The sequence below is a fragment of the Trypanosoma brucei genome, chromosome 4 (assembly GCF_000002445.2).
Source record: "Trypanosoma brucei brucei TREU927 chromosome 4, complete sequence".
Taxonomy (NCBI): Eukaryota; Euglenozoa; class Kinetoplastea; order Trypanosomatida; family Trypanosomatidae; genus Trypanosoma; species Trypanosoma brucei.
This window is the reverse complement of record NC_007277.1, coordinates 1,075,151-1,094,047: the sequence shown is the minus strand read 5'-3', so window position 1 is coordinate 1,094,047 and position 18,897 is coordinate 1,075,151. Positions and strand designations below refer to the sequence as shown.

General features: G+C 49.7%; 9 protein-coding genes across 9 annotated transcripts, besides 2 other annotated features; all 9 read left to right on the top strand.

The window, feature by feature from the left end:
- Positions 1-18,897: part of a sequence feature (sequence corresponds to BAC RPCI93-1D20) that runs on past both edges of the window.
- On the top strand, positions 183-2,753 carry Tb927.4.4130 (hypothetical protein, conserved; the record flags this gene model as incomplete). The annotated part of the gene is made up of 1 exon (XM_839470.1): positions 183-2,753. The coding sequence occupies one exon, from the start codon at positions 183-185 to the stop codon at positions 2,751-2,753; it is 2,571 nt and encodes an 856-aa protein (XP_844563.1).
- Positions 3,537-3,935, top strand: Tb927.4.4120 (hypothetical protein, conserved; the record flags this gene model as incomplete). Its single annotated transcript, XM_839469.1, has 1 exon — positions 3,537-3,935. The coding sequence occupies one exon, from the start codon at positions 3,537-3,539 to the stop codon at positions 3,933-3,935; it is 399 nt and encodes a 132-aa protein (XP_844562.1).
- On the top strand, positions 4,131-5,669 carry Tb927.4.4110 (hypothetical protein, conserved; the record flags this gene model as incomplete). The annotated part of the gene is made up of 1 exon (XM_839468.1): positions 4,131-5,669. One exon carries the CDS (start codon positions 4,131-4,133, stop codon positions 5,667-5,669), a length of 1,539 nt encoding a protein of 512 aa, XP_844561.1.
- Positions 6,402-8,021, top strand: Tb927.4.4100 (hypothetical protein, conserved; the record flags this gene model as incomplete). Its single annotated transcript, XM_839467.1, has 1 exon — positions 6,402-8,021. One exon carries the CDS (start codon positions 6,402-6,404, stop codon positions 8,019-8,021), a length of 1,620 nt encoding a protein of 539 aa, XP_844560.1.
- Tb927.4.4090 (hypothetical protein, conserved) lies at positions 8,269-9,258 on the top strand (the record flags this gene model as incomplete). The annotated part of the gene is made up of 1 exon (XM_839466.1): positions 8,269-9,258. One exon carries the CDS (start codon positions 8,269-8,271, stop codon positions 9,256-9,258), a length of 990 nt encoding a protein of 329 aa, XP_844559.1.
- Positions 9,621-10,361, top strand: Tb927.4.4080 (C-5 sterol desaturase, putative; the record flags this gene model as incomplete). The annotated part of the gene is made up of 1 exon (XM_839465.1): positions 9,621-10,361. One exon carries the CDS (start codon positions 9,621-9,623, stop codon positions 10,359-10,361), a length of 741 nt encoding a protein of 246 aa, XP_844558.1.
- On the top strand, positions 10,995-11,984 carry Tb927.4.4070 (mevalonate kinase, putative; the record flags this gene model as incomplete). The annotated part of the gene is made up of 1 exon (XM_839464.1): positions 10,995-11,984. One exon carries the CDS (start codon positions 10,995-10,997, stop codon positions 11,982-11,984), a length of 990 nt encoding a protein of 329 aa, XP_844557.1.
- Positions 12,847-12,868: a sequence feature (AT_rich).
- Tb927.4.4060 (hypothetical protein, conserved) lies at positions 12,904-15,735 on the top strand (the record flags this gene model as incomplete). The annotated part of the gene is made up of 1 exon (XM_839463.1): positions 12,904-15,735. The coding sequence occupies one exon, from the start codon at positions 12,904-12,906 to the stop codon at positions 15,733-15,735; it is 2,832 nt and encodes a 943-aa protein (XP_844556.1).
- Tb927.4.4050 (ABC transporter, putative) lies at positions 16,614-18,665 on the top strand (the record flags this gene model as incomplete). Its single annotated transcript, XM_839462.1, has 1 exon — positions 16,614-18,665. One exon carries the CDS (start codon positions 16,614-16,616, stop codon positions 18,663-18,665), a length of 2,052 nt encoding a protein of 683 aa, XP_844555.1.

Genomic DNA, 18,897 nt, shown 5'->3' with positions numbered 1-18,897 from the left:
CCGTCTTTGCGCTCTCTCGTGTGAGGTGCGGCGGCGATCATCGCTCCGCATCACTCTTTTCTGAATTTAGCCCCATTGTCTTCACTTCTATCGCTGGTTTCTCAAACAATTCACAAACTTGTTTTTCGTCCTTGCAACATTCCTTTTCCGCCAGAGGACACAACTTATATATACATATATATATGAGTCTAGAGGTCGTGGATGCCACGGCTGAAGCACTGCCGCTGGAGTTGCTGAACGCGGTTAACAAGGAACTTACCGCGCAACTCTCACGCCATGAAGAAATACACGACGGACATGTTCGCGAAATTCAAGACCAGCGGCGCCGTCTGGAGTTCGTGAAAGAACACCTGGCCAATGTGCGTGGCGAAATTGTAAATACGCAAGCCCTAGCTGACAGTAAAAGGCGCGAAATGGAGTCCGAGTCGCACATGTACCGGCTCCTTCTTCGTGAGTGCGGTAGGCTCAAGCAGAGTCAGATGCAAATGCAGGCGGAGCAGGCAGATGTGCAAGAGAGGCTGCAGGTCGTGCAGGACCGCTTATTCACGGAGAATCTCCGCATGGCGGAGCTGAAGAGTTCTATGGCGTACAATCAGGAGGCGCTTGAGCAGTGGGACGCGGCACGCCAACAAAAGGAGTCGGATGAAGCGGCTGTTGCGCGGTATGCGAAAGATGATGCGGTAAAGTTACGCCAACTCGACATTGCAGTTGAGCGGCATGAGGCGCAGTTGCGCGAGCGACGAAGACAACTTCAGGATGAGGTCGCAGTTATGCGCAGTGTGCAGTTGGAACTCAACCGCGTGGCGACAGACTACCGGCGCCAACACAAAGAGCGCGGTGACTTAATCGATGAGTGGGAGCGCGTTGTGAAGGAGATCCGCGAGCGTGACAATTCCATCCGAGCAGCAGCCCAGCAGTACGCGGAAGGGGCTGAATGGATTGAGCAGCGGCGCGTAGCACTGAAAAAGTTGCACGATGACTACGACGCTGCGCGTGCGGAGGAGGCACTCATGCAAGCGGGCATTGAGGAGCGCGAGCACCGTGCGGAGAAGAGCCGCCAAACCCGATCATCACTGGAAACGCATGTCACTGGATTGGAGAATGAGGTGGAAACAATACGAGAGGAACTTGGACGCTCCATAAAGGAGCGCAACAACGCCCGTATCCGTTTGGAGCAGTCAAAGGTGGCAGTGCGCGACAAAACAGCAGCTCACGAACGTCTCACGGCTAAAAGGGATGACTTGAAAGAACAGAAGAGTAGCGTGTACAGTAAGGGAGCGGATCTTTCGACGCAGTTGGCCACGATAGGCAGGCTCTTCAAGGAGGCGCAGGATGCTGAAAAGCAGATGGATAAGGAGACTGAAATGTTGAAGAAAGAAAATTTTACGATGAGTGAGAGGCTCAAAGAAGTGCGCCGGGAACAATCAGATCTTCTCGCGGAGATAAGTGGTGGGCAACTGCAAGCTCAGAATCTGAGGACCAAAATCGGGCAACTCGACGGCCAGTACTTTGCGCAGCAGCAGCTGCTTTACGCTGTAGAGTTTTCCGTTCAGCAGATGCAGCGGAAAGTTAACCGCGCCAAGGGTGAGCGGTCCTTGGATGAGCGCAACAAGCTGCAAGAAAAAATAGCAACTTTGCAGAATACATTAGCCGACTTAATGAAACAGCAGCGCGCAATGGAGATTCAGGTTAAGCGTGTGCGCGAAGAAACGTGGCACGCCAATGTCGAGTTGGAACGGGTCACTTCGGAGAAAAAAATTGCAGCGGAGAAGTTGTTGCAGCTTACTCTAGGTTGCGACAGCTGCACTGCCGAACTGACAAAGCTTCGCAAACAACACGAAGAGAAGTTGGTGCTTGTTGACACTCAAGAGCTGCAATTACAGGATCTGAAGCGCACATTGCATCAGCGGAACGGTGAGCTCGGTAGTCTCGCCGAGCGCAAACGACAGTTAACATGTGACATCGCGGAGCGGCTTTCTGAGATTGCCGTGCATCATGATATGATGAAGATGGAGGCTAAACTCGTAGAGGAGCAGCGGCGGCGTCTTGCATCAGATTTGCGAGAGAGGCAAAAGTCACTGGCCGGTCTTCGGAACCGTTACGACGTTCAGCTCGTGCGTCTTGATCCTGAGAAGGTGAATTGGACCCCAGCGCAAGTTGTTATGGAGGCAGCGCGCGAGCGGGAGGATTTGCAATTGCGTGGTGACACCTTAGATGTCCGCGTGAGCCGAATGGAACGGGAGATGGATAAGTTGAAACGGACGCTAAGTGTCATTCGCGCGAGCAATTCGAACTACCGTCACATGTTTGATCCCGTGCCGGAGAGTCACGACATGGTAAAAATGCGCATAGCACTCCAACAACAGCAACGAGACTTAAAGGCAGCTGTGAGTCGACGCGTGATGGAGCTGAATGATTACCAGCAGGTAATGGAAAGCAAGGAGCAAGACCTCCGTCAGATCATAGAGAAAAGAGAGCGGGTGCGAGCTACCATGGAAAACCTGCAGAAGGCATGCGAGCAGGTACATGAAGGGATTATGCAAGCCCGGGAGACAGTTATTCGCTACACCCAGACCATACAGAAGGCAAGCGCCAACGTGCCACCGGAGGTTTTGGCTGATGTCGAACTCCAGGAGAAGCGCGACATGTTCAACAGTGCGTTGGGTCGTTTGCTGCAGTTGGCACAACAGCATGGTGATGAAGTTCGCCACCATGTGCAAACCTTGCTGGCCAGCCGTCTTGTAATTGAGTAGCATTTCGAGGGCATTGGCAAGTGCGGTTTTACTTTTTGCATATACTGACAAGTAGATTTTTTTTTTAGAACGCAGTAGCGCCTGCGTATGCATTGTATTGCTTTAAAATTGCTGTCTAGCTTACAGCTATTAGATCATTGGAACAACAACTGCCCCTCATATCACGTTTTCACACTCACCTCGTTTGTGGTGCCTCCTCTGTCTTCATTCCCAATGACATCTATTATCATCATGTGGGGACAGAGGGCCCGTAACAAGAAACCAGTATTCACGCACCGCTGCATTTGGCACGTACGAGAGTTAATCTCTCGTACTGACTGAATGTAGTGAACAAAAAAGGGACAGTGTTAGCGTTGTGTTTAATGACCGCACAGGTGAGCGCAACATGTGCAACTTGTAGCCACGTTAGCAGCTGGGGAGAGGGGCCACGGTGACTTTTTGAAATCAGTTTGTCCCGTGGGGAAGTGCCGATGCAGTTTAATGAATATATAATTTCCCTTTCACAACTGTTATTTGGAAGCTAATGTGCAGCCATCCCTCTCTGCTTGGTTGATGCTCACAGGAAACTGTGCGCGCCACCGTACTTCTCAGTATGCCTAATCCTACGGGAGAAAACACATTCTCCTCCGCTTGTCTTATTCCTTGTTACAAAAACCGACTATTTTGACGTTTGTTCTCGGTCAAGCATAGTTCCACCAAACCAGCAATCATTTGCTCGAATCGTTGAGCAAAATTAAGACCATTGTTGGTAAGTTTGATCGACTGGCTCATTATCTGTAGCACATGTACTTCGAAGAGGAAGAGAATAATGATGACTACAATAAGGCTGAAGGTGATGAGTCACCACACAGTCGCGCATCTTCAAACGTGTCAGACATGCCGATGCCTCCTCTTCCGCCCCCAACACCACCAGCCGATGTATACGGCTTAGCTACAGAGGAGATTTACAGCATCATCAAAGAATTACGGCGGCAGATTGATGACCCAACAGCCCACCATGACATCAAGGCCATGCTGAAGAAGGAACCTTCCATTCTTTTGGCCGTCACTCGGGTCCTGCATGAGTCCGGACTCCTACGACGTGGTGTTGTGAATGCACATGGACAAGTGGAGGAGCAGATTGTGCCCCTTCCTGAAGCCCCAGCCCCGCCGTTGCCAACGGGGTATAGCAGTTGGGTATAGGTGAATGTTCAAAGCTGTTGTTGCACACAAGTTAATAACATCCGCTTCGCCGTTGACACTCCGTACACATCTCAGGCTCGTCGTGGGAATCGGACATGTAGGTTTATACGCGTGCCTGACTGTTACGCATTGCACCAACCCCCAAATTTACGTTTGGTTGACTAGGAAGTTAGGGTTGAAACTAGTAGGAAAGTAATGGCAAACACGGCTCTGCTGGAGCGAGAATATGCGCTACCACCGATGGGCGAGCTGTGCTTAGCGACCGCAAGCAGCGGCGGCGCTGCAACCGTTACGCTTCTTGCTCAAGTGGAAGATGGCGGCGAGGAACCGCGTGCCGAGATATTCGGGACGGAGTTATCGACAGGCGTAGTTGTCCATCTCCCGGTGGCTCGTTCTCTCGCTGTCTTCTCCCCTACAGGCTGCCGATTGGTGCTTACAGCATCCTCCGCTGTTCACCAGATATGTTACGGAACGACATGCAATGCTACACGGGCACGCTCAGTTGCAGACATTCATACTCACTTGGAGGTGCAGCGTGTGAAGGCGCGACGAACCGGCGCAGACGGGATAGGGCCACATGTACTCTTCGTGGCTGAGCGCCGCGCTGTTGGCACAAGCACGTACGTCCGTACTTTGATCAACTACGCTGTCCGTTTGGGCTACCACCCTCTGCTTCTAGATGCCTCGGTGGAGGCCCCACGGTTTGGTTACCCTGGAGTAGTCTCTCTGTACGCGATGCAGTATACTATAGACATCGAAAACGAGATGGCATTTGTCCCTGGCTTACACTCCCATCAAGGGACAAAAAAACATGAGGACCCGGCCCTCTTTTTGCACATCTTACGTCAAATGATGCGCTTGAGTACAGAGCGTATGGCACGAAGTGACCGGTGCCGTGTGGGCGGGATTTTCGTCGACTATGGAACTATCAGTCGCGCAGTGGTGGAGGATGCGGAGGCTTGGGAATGCGCCGAGGAGAAACCGGAAGGACGTCCCAAAGTAAACCCACTAGATGTGCTTGTGAGTACAATACTTGCCGCAGGTATCGATCACGTTTTTGTTGTTGGCAGCTCCTGGTTACGGTTTAAGATAGCACAGCGGCTGCATCAAGAGAGCGGTGCACAATCGGAAATCCCCCAAATAACTCCATCTACCATAACGTGCAGTAACGGGCTGAAGGTACAGCTTTTTCTATTGGATTCCACTGAATGCGGGGCGGTGCCGGACGATGCATTTTTTAACCGCCAGTGCTGGTTACAATATTTCTTCGGCAGCCGCACAATGGCAGTGAAGCCCACACTCTTTACAGTGGATGCTTCTCTCATTCGTCTTGTGACAATTGGAAGAGGTGACACAAGTGGAACTTCCACTTTCATGCCCATGATAGACGATGATTCAGACCATCAAGATCCCACAGTTTCCGGACAAGCGGACGTAGCGCTAACGTACGTGCACCCACAAGATGTTGACATCAAAAATCGTGTGCTGGCGTTGAGCACAGCGACTGAGCAAGAGGAGCTACCGGATGGCACACTGCAGCGCATTCCATTCGCCGTATTTGAGTCCCGACTGAAGCGTGGGTTGTTGATGGGCTTCGCGTTAGTTGAGTCAGTGACAGCAGGAAGTGTTACCTTACTGACAAATGCTGCTGGCATTCGAAAAGACATCGGTTTGTGTTTTATTGTCACTGATCAACAACTCATGGCACAGGCAGATGTGGAACCCCCTACGTGAAGGGAGGCAGAAAAGGGAACAAGAAAGGGGGAACGTGCTGGCGCCCCGCTTCCTGACGGCACTACATATCTCCTGTTACCGTGTCTTGTTGTTTTTTACTGGCTAACTCTCCAATTTCCCAAATCAGTCCACTTAGGCCTGTACACCTCACCAACGTCTCCCGAACGACTTTGTCTTATCGAACCAAGAATCGGTACTTGACTTACAAAGATAACTCTTTGAAATGTATGACGTGTAAAAGGTGCAACCCCGCCCCCAAACGGAAGCTCCATTGAGTCGGTTATGAATAAACTGTACGACCTCATTATTTGGATGGCGGGTCCACTTTCCGTTATGGTGTCTTCTGTAGTGAGAAAAAAGTGGTTATACGATACACCATGGTTATAGCACGTGGTAAAGTCCCTCTTGCCAATGAAGTCAGCGGACCGGTTCACTTAGTACGGGGCGTTTGCGACCAGGAGGGCTGCATAATTGTTGACGGGCCTTCTTGATTTTCTCAGGGTGTGTATTATAAACCACAGTTATAAAATATCAGCAGCGCGGTGGAATGTACACAGGGATTGTTACCATCTGGGGCCGTGTCCGTGGTCCTGAAATGGAGGGAGGTTGAGGCAACAGCAAATACAAAGATATGAACCCTTAAATGGCTGTTAGAGCTAACCAGTTGACAATCAGTGGGCATCTTTTATGTATTGAAGGTGCTTCCCCCTCCGTTTTCATTTATTCTCAGCTATGTCAAGTGAGCAAGGTGGCGACTCGTATGGAGTCGCAAAGCCGCGTCGAAAACGAGTAAGGTGGGACTGCAATGGAAGGCGCAAGCGCGTTACGGCTACCGCATTTGTTAGCGATTTCCTCCCAGCGCCACAGGCTAACAAGGTTTCAGATGATGTGCCAAAGTCTCCAAGAGAGCGAAAGGGGCACTTTGGGAACCAAAACCCACCGGCCTCACAGAAGGTGCCCGTCCGGCTAAAGCCCACTGTGACGCGCCAGGTAGGCCCCGGTAAAACGTTGCATGCGGGCAAAAAGCATTTTTTAGCCAAGGGTAAGCTGCGCAACCCGGACGGTCCCTTCAATCATAGGGCACGTTATTCGAAATTTAAGCGGTCTATTGTTGAGCTACGACGCGAAGTGTTTGAATCGCTTATAAACGGAGATCAGCAAAGCAGTATACAGGACGCTCTGGCGGCAGTTGCAGTCGGTAGCTCAGTAACTTCTTCATCGGAAAATACTGCACTGACTTCACCCAGTCATACGCTACAACCTCTTCAAGCACTCGTCGGGAAGTTGCATTCCCTGTACGCTAGATTACACAGTGAAATGAACCGTAAATCTTACGTGAAGGCGGCGCGCTGCCTCACAACTATCCGCAGACTGCGGAAGCGTTTGAACAAAACTGCCTTGGGGTGGAAAGGGGGCGTGATTACAGTAAATACGGGAGCCACGCGGGAGGATGCTCCGACTGTGGAACCTGACAGGAGCCAAACGCGGGGAGAATGCAACGAGGGCGCCTCAGCAGGGAAGCAGGGGGACTCAGAAGGTGCTGCCAAGGCTGATAACGTTGGCTCCGACGGCGAACCGAATTTTGTTAATTTTTACCCCTCCTTATCCCTAATGGGGATCGGCACACATCCACTGACGGCCGTTATTGACCAGCGAAGTGGGCGCCACCCACGGCAGCTCACTGCTAGTGAAGTGGCTCAGTTGCACAATACCACACCGGACTTGTTGGTGGCTGCTGCCAACAGCAACAAACCCAGAAATCCGATCCCTAGGTATCTCGTCTCTTCTTGCGCTAACATTCTAACGGACAGGTTGGACGATATCGTTTTTACTATCCTTCAGCGGCAGTACACTCTTCAAAAGCGTATGAAAAAGGAGAAACCACTCCAATTCAAGGCCAGAAAGTTCTATTCGACCGGAATGAGGGAAACCTTACGGGCGCTCAGGGCTGCTGCCACTCGGATTCCTGTTGTACTAATTGCTTCAGACATTGAGTTAAACGGCACTCTCAGTCCAAACATAGACAAAGAGTTCTGCGTTGAAAGAGAAGGGACTGCAGAGAATGTGGTAGCCACCGTTAGCAGGTCGCAACACAAAACGGTAGGGGAGCTTGGGGTTAGTGGAACACTCGAGGAGATACACTCCCACTGTGTGAAGGGCAATATCCCACTCGTCACGTGTATGAGTAGGCGCAAGTTGGCGTACGCACTTTTTGCAAAAGGATGCAATATATCCATTGTTGTCCTTCATTCGGCTGAAGGAGTTCATGAAGAGGTAAGGGCATTACGGCACTACGCCCACCAACTTTGCGAGCAGTACCGACGCATAACTCCTTCAGAACAGGGTACTTAAGGTGTTCGTTACCAGTTTTTCGCTGCACGGTGACCAGATGGGCATCAGAAGCGGTGTAAACCAAGACACTCAAAAAAAAAAAAAACAGAGCTCAAAACAGGTGGAAAATGGGGCGTCAAAGTGAAGAGCATCCGTTCTAATTATTCTGTTGTTCTGCAGCTGTCGTAATTGTGCACTTGATGAAGTGCAGACACTCCCTCTATTCAGTTCTCTCCTTCCTCCTTCCCCCTAATTTTTAAGGACTGACATGACTCCAGCTGCTTCTCGCTTGAGGCGCGCATTGAGGGAGGCACGTCGTCTCTTGGAGGAGGTGAAACTGAGTGAAGACACGGCCGTAGGCCAATGTAACCAAAGACAGGTTACAGAACTCCTGAAATATATTAAGCGCATAGGATTCTTGCTTTCGTTGGTGAAGCAAGAGATGCAAGCCAACGCGGACAACTCCGACAAACGCGAGACGGCTACAACTGAAGTATCCCTGAGCGGCGATGATGTTGGGAATGCACCTACTGTTGTCGATGCCGCTGAAGCCTTTCTCTCTCAATTTCTAGACAGTTACTTCCCTCATTTGCATGTTCCGGTCGCTTGCGTTGGACTAGTGGCCAGGCATCGGGCTCCCAAACAGCCTTTCGCGGTGTGCGAACCCTTTTTGATACACGAAGACAGCAACGCCCCATGCGTTAGAGCATCCATACAGCTGGAGCCCTCACCAACTGTTAAGAGTTCAACTACACCTGCAAAAATGGGTCAATCAGGTGGTGGCGATATTGCTATTACTAATATGGCAGCAAGGTCAACAAATGCTTCGAGTCTCATCTCATCATCTGCCTTCTCCAGCGCGCCACAGGATGCGGATGATGCAGCTCAGAAGCAGGTAATAAATGAAATTAATGATGCTATTAGGGAAATTAAAGAGGGGGCGCTACGAGTAAGTGACATCATGAATCAGGAGAAGGGACGTTTGGAGGAAAATGCGGCTTTACTACAGCGCGGTGTTGATGGTACAACAAGCCAGTGTAAGAAAATGGACCGTGTGGGCTCTGCATTTGGTGGCGGGCCGGTGCTTCCCCATTTCCTCAGGGCACTGCCAGGTGTGGAAGTGTTTTGGGATTCCATTTTGGCACCGTTATGGCGCATAATCGCGCAGGCGGTTTTTATTTGTGCCATCGTGGCAGTCACAGGAGGGACAGTTATGCTTATGCTTGTTACACCAAAATCGTACGTATACGAACGGTAATTCATGCAATCACACTTATGTGTAACAGTCCGCAATGAGTGAACCCCATCAGAAAATGGATACAAGAGTATCCACATGCGTACGCCTTCCACCGAAGCAAGTAGTTGCACCTAATCCCCGTGCTGAAAAAGTGAACGAATGGTCCCTTCACGTAAGAGGGAATGGATCACCAGAATTCTCCCACAACCGTTCCCTCTCTCCCATACACACCTCTTCGCGGAAGGAAAGTGGCATCAGAATATATATATAGATATAGATATATTTTTTTTCTCAGGTAAGGCGGGACGCCCTTAAATACACCGAGGCTCCGGACGATACAAATATATATAATACACTGCCGGTGGAAGTGGTGCGAAGTAATCATGACCACAGTGGTGATGAGCGTGGCGCTAACCGCTGCCGTTTTCCTCGGTTTCTCCCTCTACAACCGCATGGTAGTACCACTTATTGCGCGCGTGGTGGGTGGCCGCATCCCGACGCGAGCGCAATGCCTTAAAACCCTAACGTTCAAGGACCGGCTGTTCATCGCGTTATCAAAGCTTTTTACGGTTTTGTTTGTATATCACTCCTACTTGTTCATCACCGACACCGAGGTGAGCAACATGTCGCTTAACTTCAACGATTTTAATGTTGTCCTCTGTGGTGTCGCGTGGATGCCTGTTCACTTGGTGGCGTTGTTCATCATATACGATTTCTTTTACACGCTCTTCCACTGGGCGTTGCACTGGAGGCCGATATATCCGCTGATACACAAGCACCACCACCGGCAAGTTACACCATTCCGCGGGAACGATGACGCCGTCAATGATCATCCCATTGAATATGTAATTGGGGAGTACAACCATATATTCGCGTTGTACCTTCTCACGCGTATTGCACCTGCCGGTCAGGTACATGTGCTGACTGCGATTCTGTTTGTATTTATAGGCGGAACGCTAGCGAGCCTCAACCACACGCGAATTGATGTGTACATTCCATACGTCTTTAATGTGCGTGCACACGACCTCCATCATTACCAATTCAAGTACAATTACGGGCAGTACATCATGCTCTGGGATTGGGTATTTGGAACCTATAAATGTTCCCGCGTCCATGGTTCATGATATGCATCTGCGATGCTAAACGGAAATGAGTGCACCCCCGCCTCATGGATGCCGTTGGGATTGGGGTTATCAAATGTACAATTTAGTTGGGGAAGGGGAGGGGCTGTCGTGATGCTTAGGGAGGTTTCGTTGGTGATGACCACTCCTCACAGTACTTTACATTAAGGCGCCTTCATCTCCCTTCAAGTTATGAGTTAGGCTTCTAACGCAATAGATAAGCCTATGGAGTTATTTGGACGACCCCGTCATTAGTGAAGCGTTACGTGTTGTTTGTTGTTATTTTATTTCCTAATCTTTTTTACCATTTATTTCTTTGTGTGGTTTCAGTGTGATGCGCCACTGTTTTGAGTGGTACTTGGACGTCGTGTTCTGTTGTGTTCTTCTCTCATGCAGTTGAGTGGTGAAAAGTCCTTCTACTACTTGTGGTTGCACTGAAATACAGCTTTGAAGACTGTCGGTTAATGTGATAAGAGTTACATTTATGGTATAAGTGTTCTCTAATCTGCGTAGATGTTCTATTCGGTTGCTACAATAAATGTGACCATACGTGTCCTGCTCAGACCGCAGTAAACTTGTGTGTGTTTCATCTCTGTTGCCAATAGGAGGGATTACATTGAAGTGTATCGAGAAGTTATGCACGTGGCTGTTAAGGACAAAACGACGCGCCATCATATCGGCTACGGCAAAGTGATCCTCTTCGGAGAGCATTTTGTTGTATACGGTGCTGAGAGCATTGTAGCAGGTATTAACGAGTATACAACATGTGAAATCTCTCGATTGAAGCACAAACCTAACGTTGTGGAGGTTATTGACGAAAGACCTGCGGTGCCCGGCTACATCAAAGAAAAGCGGGAAGAGCAGCGGGTTGCGCACGGGCTTGTGTTACGCCACCTGAACATTGACACGAGTAAAGACGGCTTGCTTGTGAAACTCGGTGGTCCGCTTGTTCCAAGCAGCGGCATTGGCGCCTCCGCAAGTGATGTTGTTTCGCTTTCACGAGCGCTGAATGAGTTGTACAGCCTCAACCTCAGTGAAGAAGCCGTGAACAGAAGTGCGTACGCAGGCGAGTGTGGATACCATGGAACTCCAAGCGGCGTCGATAACACAGCAGCTACTTACGGTGGGATCATTTTGTTCCGCCGTGCGCTGAAGAAATCGGTTTTCAGTCGCCTGGCGCTCGGTAAAACTCTTTCTATCATTGTTTGCAGCACCGGTATTACCGCAAGTACGACAAAGGTCGTAGCCGATGTTGCGCGCCTGAAGGCCGCTCAGCCGTCGTGGTTTGACGACTTATTTGAACAATACAATGCGTGTGTCCGTGAAGCAAAGAAGGCACTGCAGAGCGGGAATTTGCGCCGCGTTGGGGAACTGATGAACATAAACCATACCCTATGCCAAAAACTAACGGTTTCATGCCCTGAGTTGGACGCCATTGCAACGTGTTGTAGAACTTTCGGGGCACTTGGAGCAAAGATGTCAGGCACAGGTCGGGGTGGCCTTGTGGTTGCGCTTGCCGCAAACACTCAAGAGCGGGACCGCATTGCAAAAGCTGTGAGGGAACAATGCAAAGAGGCAAAGTTCGTCTGGAGGTACAGTGTTCAGCCCGGCGGAAGTAAGCTATAGTGTATATACCCTCTATAAAGAAGTAGAGTATTATGTGACCCAGCCTCATTTGAATCAAAGATTCCTCGCACATATTTTAATGCATAGGCTTGTGTATGTGAAGGAAATAACCAGTATTCCATCTTCAGCTTATTGGAAGGAAAAACATCATCAGCGGTTTTTTTTCCTCAATTCTGTTATCGGTAAACTTGGGAGGAGACAGTATCGTTCAAAAGTGGGGGTGGTCACCCAACCATGAAAAGGTTAGTTGGGCGCTACGACACATGTAGTTTTGTTTGTTGGTTTGTTTTCAAAACGTGGAAAGTTCTAGCGACCTTTGTAGCATTAGCGTTTACGTCTGCATTCAATGATGTCTAACCTGACGGGGGAACTTAGGTGGTAAGGGGGGGGAAAAAAACGCGCGTTGCGCAGTTCGTACGCGATTTCCTTCACTTCATACACAGTCGCGCTTTTCTCTCCCCTCCACCTTTGCAATGGCGTCCACTTGGCCGAAACTAATGATGTCAAATGCACGACTCCAGCTTCCGGCAAACGTTCCAACCGATAGATTTTTTTTTTAATTTTGCCTTTCTTTCCCTGGATGTCGCACGTTCCCCCCTCCCCGTCCATCAAAAACTAAAGAAAAGTAAGTGGTCTTTGTTGATTCCTGCATGTTCATACTCTAGCAAGGTGCGAACGATTTCACATATACGCTTTTGTTTTTCCTTTTACGCATTACAGGTGCTTCATTGCTTTCTCTCTTGTGTCATCAGTTGTTTTTCCGGTTGTTTCTTTCTTACTACACGTCGTGTGAATACAAATCACCCTATAATCCCTGTATATTTCTCGAGACTAGCTTGCCTGATCGCACGTGGCTTTTTAGAATTATTATTATTATTATTTTAGTTGCGGTTTGGTTCTTGCCTCGCCTCTTATCGTGATGTCTCAAAAACATATCTTCCAGCGGCCATCCATGGCGTGCGAGCAGGTTGTAGGAACTGCAGCAGTGGGGACGGCTGTTGCCTCTCCCGGCTCGCCAGCCCCGGCATTCGATGCTCTGCAACGGATCAGCAGCCTGCGACGCTCGCTCAGTAATGTTGTGGCGTCCAGAGCACTTTCATTGGACCGCAGCAACACACCGAACCCGCGCATGCCGCCTGATACCGATGGGTTGCAGGAAAGTACAGCCAGGCAACTGCTCGCCTCCTCGCAGCGGCGTGTCGAGGAGTTGCTGCGGGAGAATCACAAATTAGAGCTTCTCTGCATGAAACAAGAAGACACCATCAAAGAAATACAAATTGAAATGACACTCAACAAGAAAAAGGAAGATGAACCAGCGGGTAATGTGGCGGACAATGCACCGGGGGAGCCACCCAATATAAGCCAGACTCACTCCATTTCGTACAAGTCCCGTGGGCCGGGCACGAAAAGTAAAGCAGGACGCGCGCCTGATAATGACGGAGGCGACATCGCCGAAGCTCATGATGGAACGCACCGCAGTCCTTCCGTCCTGGCGGAATTGGATGAAGTGGTACAACAATTGGTGAGTACTGCCATCGCATTGTTTCCAGAGCTGGAAGCCCGCGCGGAGTCTGCCTCACGTGACGGTGCTGATGAGTGGAGTGTTGCTCGCGACATAATCCACTTCATTGAAAGTCACCTTGAGGAGTGGAGTGATCATGCCTCGCAAGAAAATGTGGATATCGGGGAAGCAAGCGCTATGTTGTCGCAAACACTTACAAGTGTGGAAGAAGATCAACACGAGTGGGGCAAGTCGTTATTCGATCTTGCTAATAGGCTTCAGATGGCGTGGTCGGAGCAGCGGCATGCAATAACGAAGAGGGACTTCCTCATTAGTAAACTAAAAAAGAATATCAAATCGCTCTCCACGGAGTTATCTGATGCAGTCGAGGTGCGCATGCAATGTGAGTGCCGTTGTGCGGAGTTGGAGGGTGCACTTTCCCGCATGATGGAGAACCATGTGGAGCATGATGCCAACGTACAGCGGCTGCAGCAGGAGTGCAACAACCTTCGCAGTGAAACCAATGCTCTCTTGGCTCTGGCTGGACAGGAGGGCACCGCCGCTGCCAATTCCTCAAATGCAGGCCGTGACCTGGACGGAATTAGTGATAGTGATATGACCAAGGCAACTGAGAATGGTGCTCAGAGCACTACGGCAGACCGCGACGCGGAATTGCTGCGACACGCATTAGAACGTGTAACCAAAGAACGAGATCAGCTGCAGGTGCAACTGGATGTTGCAAATGACGCGTTAAAGGGAGCGGAGTTGCGTGCGAATGTTACGAAGGCGGAAAGGGAGGCAGTTTTCTCTAACATCAACGAGCCACAGTGCTCTGACGTTGCGGTGGCGGCAAACCCGGCAGCCGTAGTCCGCTTCTCGCAGAATTCGGCGGATGAAGCCATGATGCCATTGCATGGACCGCTCCTCTCCCGCAGTTGGAATGCGGATGACAAAACATGTGACACCACTGTCACCCCCAACATTAACCTTCTACGTATTATTGGTGACATCGACGCTGATATCTGGTCTGAGAAAAACTGCGGCGCATCGGAGCAGGGTGGGCTCCTCTTTCAGGTTGGTTGTGCTATTGCTCAAGACTCTGAACTTTTCGACGGCATGCCAGAGCCGGACTTATCCTTAACTGCGTGGAAACGCCTGCTGCTTCACATTCAGAATGGATTTGGGAGTGGGCCTTTTCATAGCGCTGACCGTGCAGCGGACAACATGCAGTTCTTCTATAGCCTTATGTTCCATTCAGGGATGCTGGAACGTATGACACCAGTGGAAAGGATCGCCACCACAACGTCGGCGTTATGCGCGATGTATCGGTATGTCGTCCCCCCAAGTGAAACTCACAAGTCGTCAGATGCCCAATTACGTGATGTCGCGAGTGTCTATCCGAATTCTCTTGAAAAAGAAATGCTGGAAAGCTATTGCAACTATGAGACAATTTGCAGGTTGATGGGACGGTGTTACTTTAACTTTTCTGCACACTGGGAAGCGAAGGATCGTGATCTACTTCTCCGAACCATGAGGGCACTCCTACTGCCTCAAGAATCGCTGTCGCAGCTGGAATGCCTGATTTATGCTGGAGATATCGAAAGAGCTGACGGCATATCCCCGCGGTTACACGCAGCCCCAGTTCGTCATCAGTTTGTTCGCTTGTTTATTGCGCTCGCTCAACATGCCTTTACTATGCGTACCGCTGCTGTGAGCAGGTACTGGGCAAGTGAAAGGTTCGGTCTTTATCAACGCCAAACGCAGTTTATAAATGAGCCGAGTGTGAGGCCTGTTGAGGTTCCTTACAATACGCGGATGGTTGCGGAGGCACAGTTGTTGCTAATTAATACCACAGTGCTTCCGCTCTGCCAAACCGCGGTTCGTGTATTTCCTAGATTACAACCGTGTTTAGTAGCTCTTCAAGGAAATTTGTGCATGTGGACATTATGTAACTCTGATCACGGTGACGTCCCTCCCTCCTCCATCGCATTACCCCCTGAAATGAAAGTAACACCATCGATACCTGAAAAAAATATATTATGTAAGGACTTCGGCTTCAGACTTGTCGCAACAGAAGGTGTCACACCCGGCACAGTCACGCTGGACACCGCTGGGTTCATATCAACGCAGGATGAGGTGTCAGCTCTTTACAAGGAAAATGCCATGCTTCGTGGTTTGCTCAACAGGCTATTTAGCGAAATGGACGTACCCCTGGAATGCACGGAAAGCAGTCAGATAAGTGGAGGTTAGGGGAAGGGATAAGTAAGTACGCGTTTCAGCTGTAGTTTTTTTTTCCCATTTTCCTAATCCCTTTCCCCTCATCATCCCTCCTCCTGCAGTTCGAACGATTCTTGGGTTTCGCGGTGTAGGAAAGCAGCGCATACCGAAGCAAATGCATACTCGACTTTTTAGTACCGTTCTTGCGAACTGGTTTTTTTTCTTTTTTTTTTTGCTTCTTGTGTTCGTTGTGTCCTTATTTTGATTCGCATGGATCATTCCGCCCATCCCTCCTTCCAAAATTGATGCCTTGAGTTATTGGCACGACAAATGGTCTCACTCGCCACTCCAACAACGTCAACACCCCCACTTTAGGAGATTGAGTGAACTTTTTTTTTTAAATTACTGCAGTTGTTAACCAGTTACCTAGCCGTGTGTTTCTTTTTGTACTGATCATGTGTGGCACCCCGCATACTGCAGTCACAGTAATGCGGGTTATCTGCGCATTTATATGTGTATGGATATATCTATATGTGTGTGTGTGTGTACCTGTATTTCTTAGTTTTGCCACTCCTTTTGTGATCAATTTAATCGCTGAATTTGGTGTGTGTGATAGTAGGGCTACCTACAGTTTTATGCATGCCTGTTCCTCCGTAGTGTATGTCTATCATCATCTTCTACGTTCATGTGTTTCTTTCATCAAATTCGACTTGTAAATACACCTGGCGTGCGCAACAACAACTTCAACGCCAACAGCAATAGACGGGAGACAGTCAGTGTAGTGACGAGGGGAAGGATCATTCTTCCCTCACTGCTCTTTTCCCTTCCCCTGTGCCACTGGTAGCAGTGGGGTCCTTATCTAGTGAAGAAAAAAAGAAAAATAGACGGAGAAGGGAAAGGGAAAGGGAAAAATGACAGTGTTTGAGCTATGCAAGGAATACATCGCGTCTAGGAGCAGAAACCACGAGTTGTGCGCATGCATGTTGACTGGCGGCGTTGCTGCTATACTTGCAGCCTCTGCAGGGTTGCGGTCTAACAAACCGCTCCCACTGAAGGCTGAAAGATCAAAACCAGCGAGCAGTGTGAACGGGAAGGAAGCGCAAGCACAGGACAAGGTGAAAGTTCAGTCGTTTGCTGCAGCAGTCCGGCGCTTTCTTGCCTTACTTGAGATTGCCATTCCGTCCATTCGTTCACGGGAAAGTGGAATGCTGATGATAATTTCTCTCCTCCTCATTTCGAGGACATTTCTATCGTTACGTATCACCAGCGTTGCAGCGGCGGTGGACAAAAGTGCTATAAGCGGCAACCCCGCTACGGTGGTGCGCGTCGTTGGATTGCTATTGTGCTGGTTTGCTCCCGTTGCATTAGCGAACACAACCTTGAGGTACTGCGTAGGAATGCTGGGTCTGCGGTTGCAGTCTAACCTGGCCCATCACTTGCATCGCATTTATCTTAACAATGATGTCTTCTTTGCCGTCGCTAGCTCGCACTCGGTAAAAAACATTGACGAACGCATTACACGACACGTCGCAAGCTGGTCCAGAAACGTCGCGGGGTTTTTCACGTCTATCCTGGAACCACTAATCAACATTGTCGCCTTTTCGTACAAGGTGGGTTCCACCAGTGGGTCACGAACGCTAGCAATGGTGATTGGCTACTACGCATTATTTGTAGCTATTGCCCAAAAGTTTTCTCCCGATATGGAAGGCCTTGTTGCGGAGCAGCTCAGCCGCGAAGGTACCCTTATCACTGCGCATAACCGACTGCTGAAATACGCGGAGGAGTTAGTGATGTCCAAAGGACAACTGTTTCACAGAAATCTCATGAATCAATATCTCGAGTCGATTGTGCAGCATAGGAGTCGGGCAGCATTTGTGCAGGGGCGTTATGGTTTGATGGAAAATTTATTCCTGAAGTACGGCTCGAGGATACTGAGTAACTTCGTGTGTTTGGGAGTTGTCCTCTCCAGGAATACGGAGGCGACGAGCGGACAAGATCTCCTTGCTCTCTTTGCAGAGACTTCTTACGTTTTCATGAAGCTTTCGCAGGGGATTGGTGGACTTGTGAGGAATTGCAGGGGATTTTTTGTCTTGCGCTCCTTAACTGACGAAATTTACGAGCTCCAAGAAAGCATTCAACACGCTACGGAGGTTCAACGGACGAGTAGACGAGCACTGGACGACGCTCCGAAGGGCAGTGCTGGTGAGATCGTGCGTGGCGACTACATAGCATTTGAGAATGTGCCCATTATTCTCCCAACCAACGAAATGTTGTGCCGGGGACTGACGCTGCACGTGAAACCAGGAATGAATCTCCTCATTGTTGGCGCCAACGGTTGCGGTAAGTCGTCTTTGTTACGGCTTCTGGCTGGGCTCTGGCCGCTTCATGGTGGTCGTATTGTAAAGCCTCGTATGGATCAAATCTACTACGTACCACAAAGACCATATGTCCCCTGTGGCACGCTGCGCAGTCAAATTACGTACCCGAAGCAATTATCAGAACTCGAAGTGAGTGAGTCCATGCTGTACGAATGTCTTGAAATGGCCAAGCTGGAAGACATACTCTCAAGGCCGCACATCACGTGGGACACCGTCTTCTCGTGGTCTGACGGTCTGCTGTCGTTAGGCGAAATGCAGAAACTCGCGATTGCGCGTCTCTTTTACCACCGGCCGCACTTTGCCGTACTTGACGAGTGCAGCAGCAACATGGATATTGAGATAGAGGAGCGGTTGTACAGCATGTGCAAGCAGTTGGGCATCTCATTGATATCCATCACCCACCGCCGTACCGTGTGGCGGCACCATAATTGGGTTTTGTGGTTTAACGACCTCGGGTCCTTTATGTTCTCACCGCTTTCCTTCAACGAACATGGGACGGCGGTGCTCACACGCGTCGTGGCCGCAACGGACTCATCAATGATTGGGCGTCAAGTGACACTTGATGTATCTGACGGGAAACAGTGAGAAGCTGAAGGAGGGGATGAGAAGACGAAGTGGTACAAGGGGTGTTTACCTCTTCCATCGGTATGCGACCTCTTCATGTTTTCATACGGATATTCGTTAGAGTTGAAACAATGCAAAAAGGGAAAAAAATAAAGAGCAACGCATAACGGTCCTCTACCCCTTCCTCTTGTGGATTTTCCCCCTCCCTCTTGTTGATTCACTAACATTGGTTCCAGTTCATGTTAAAAAGAAG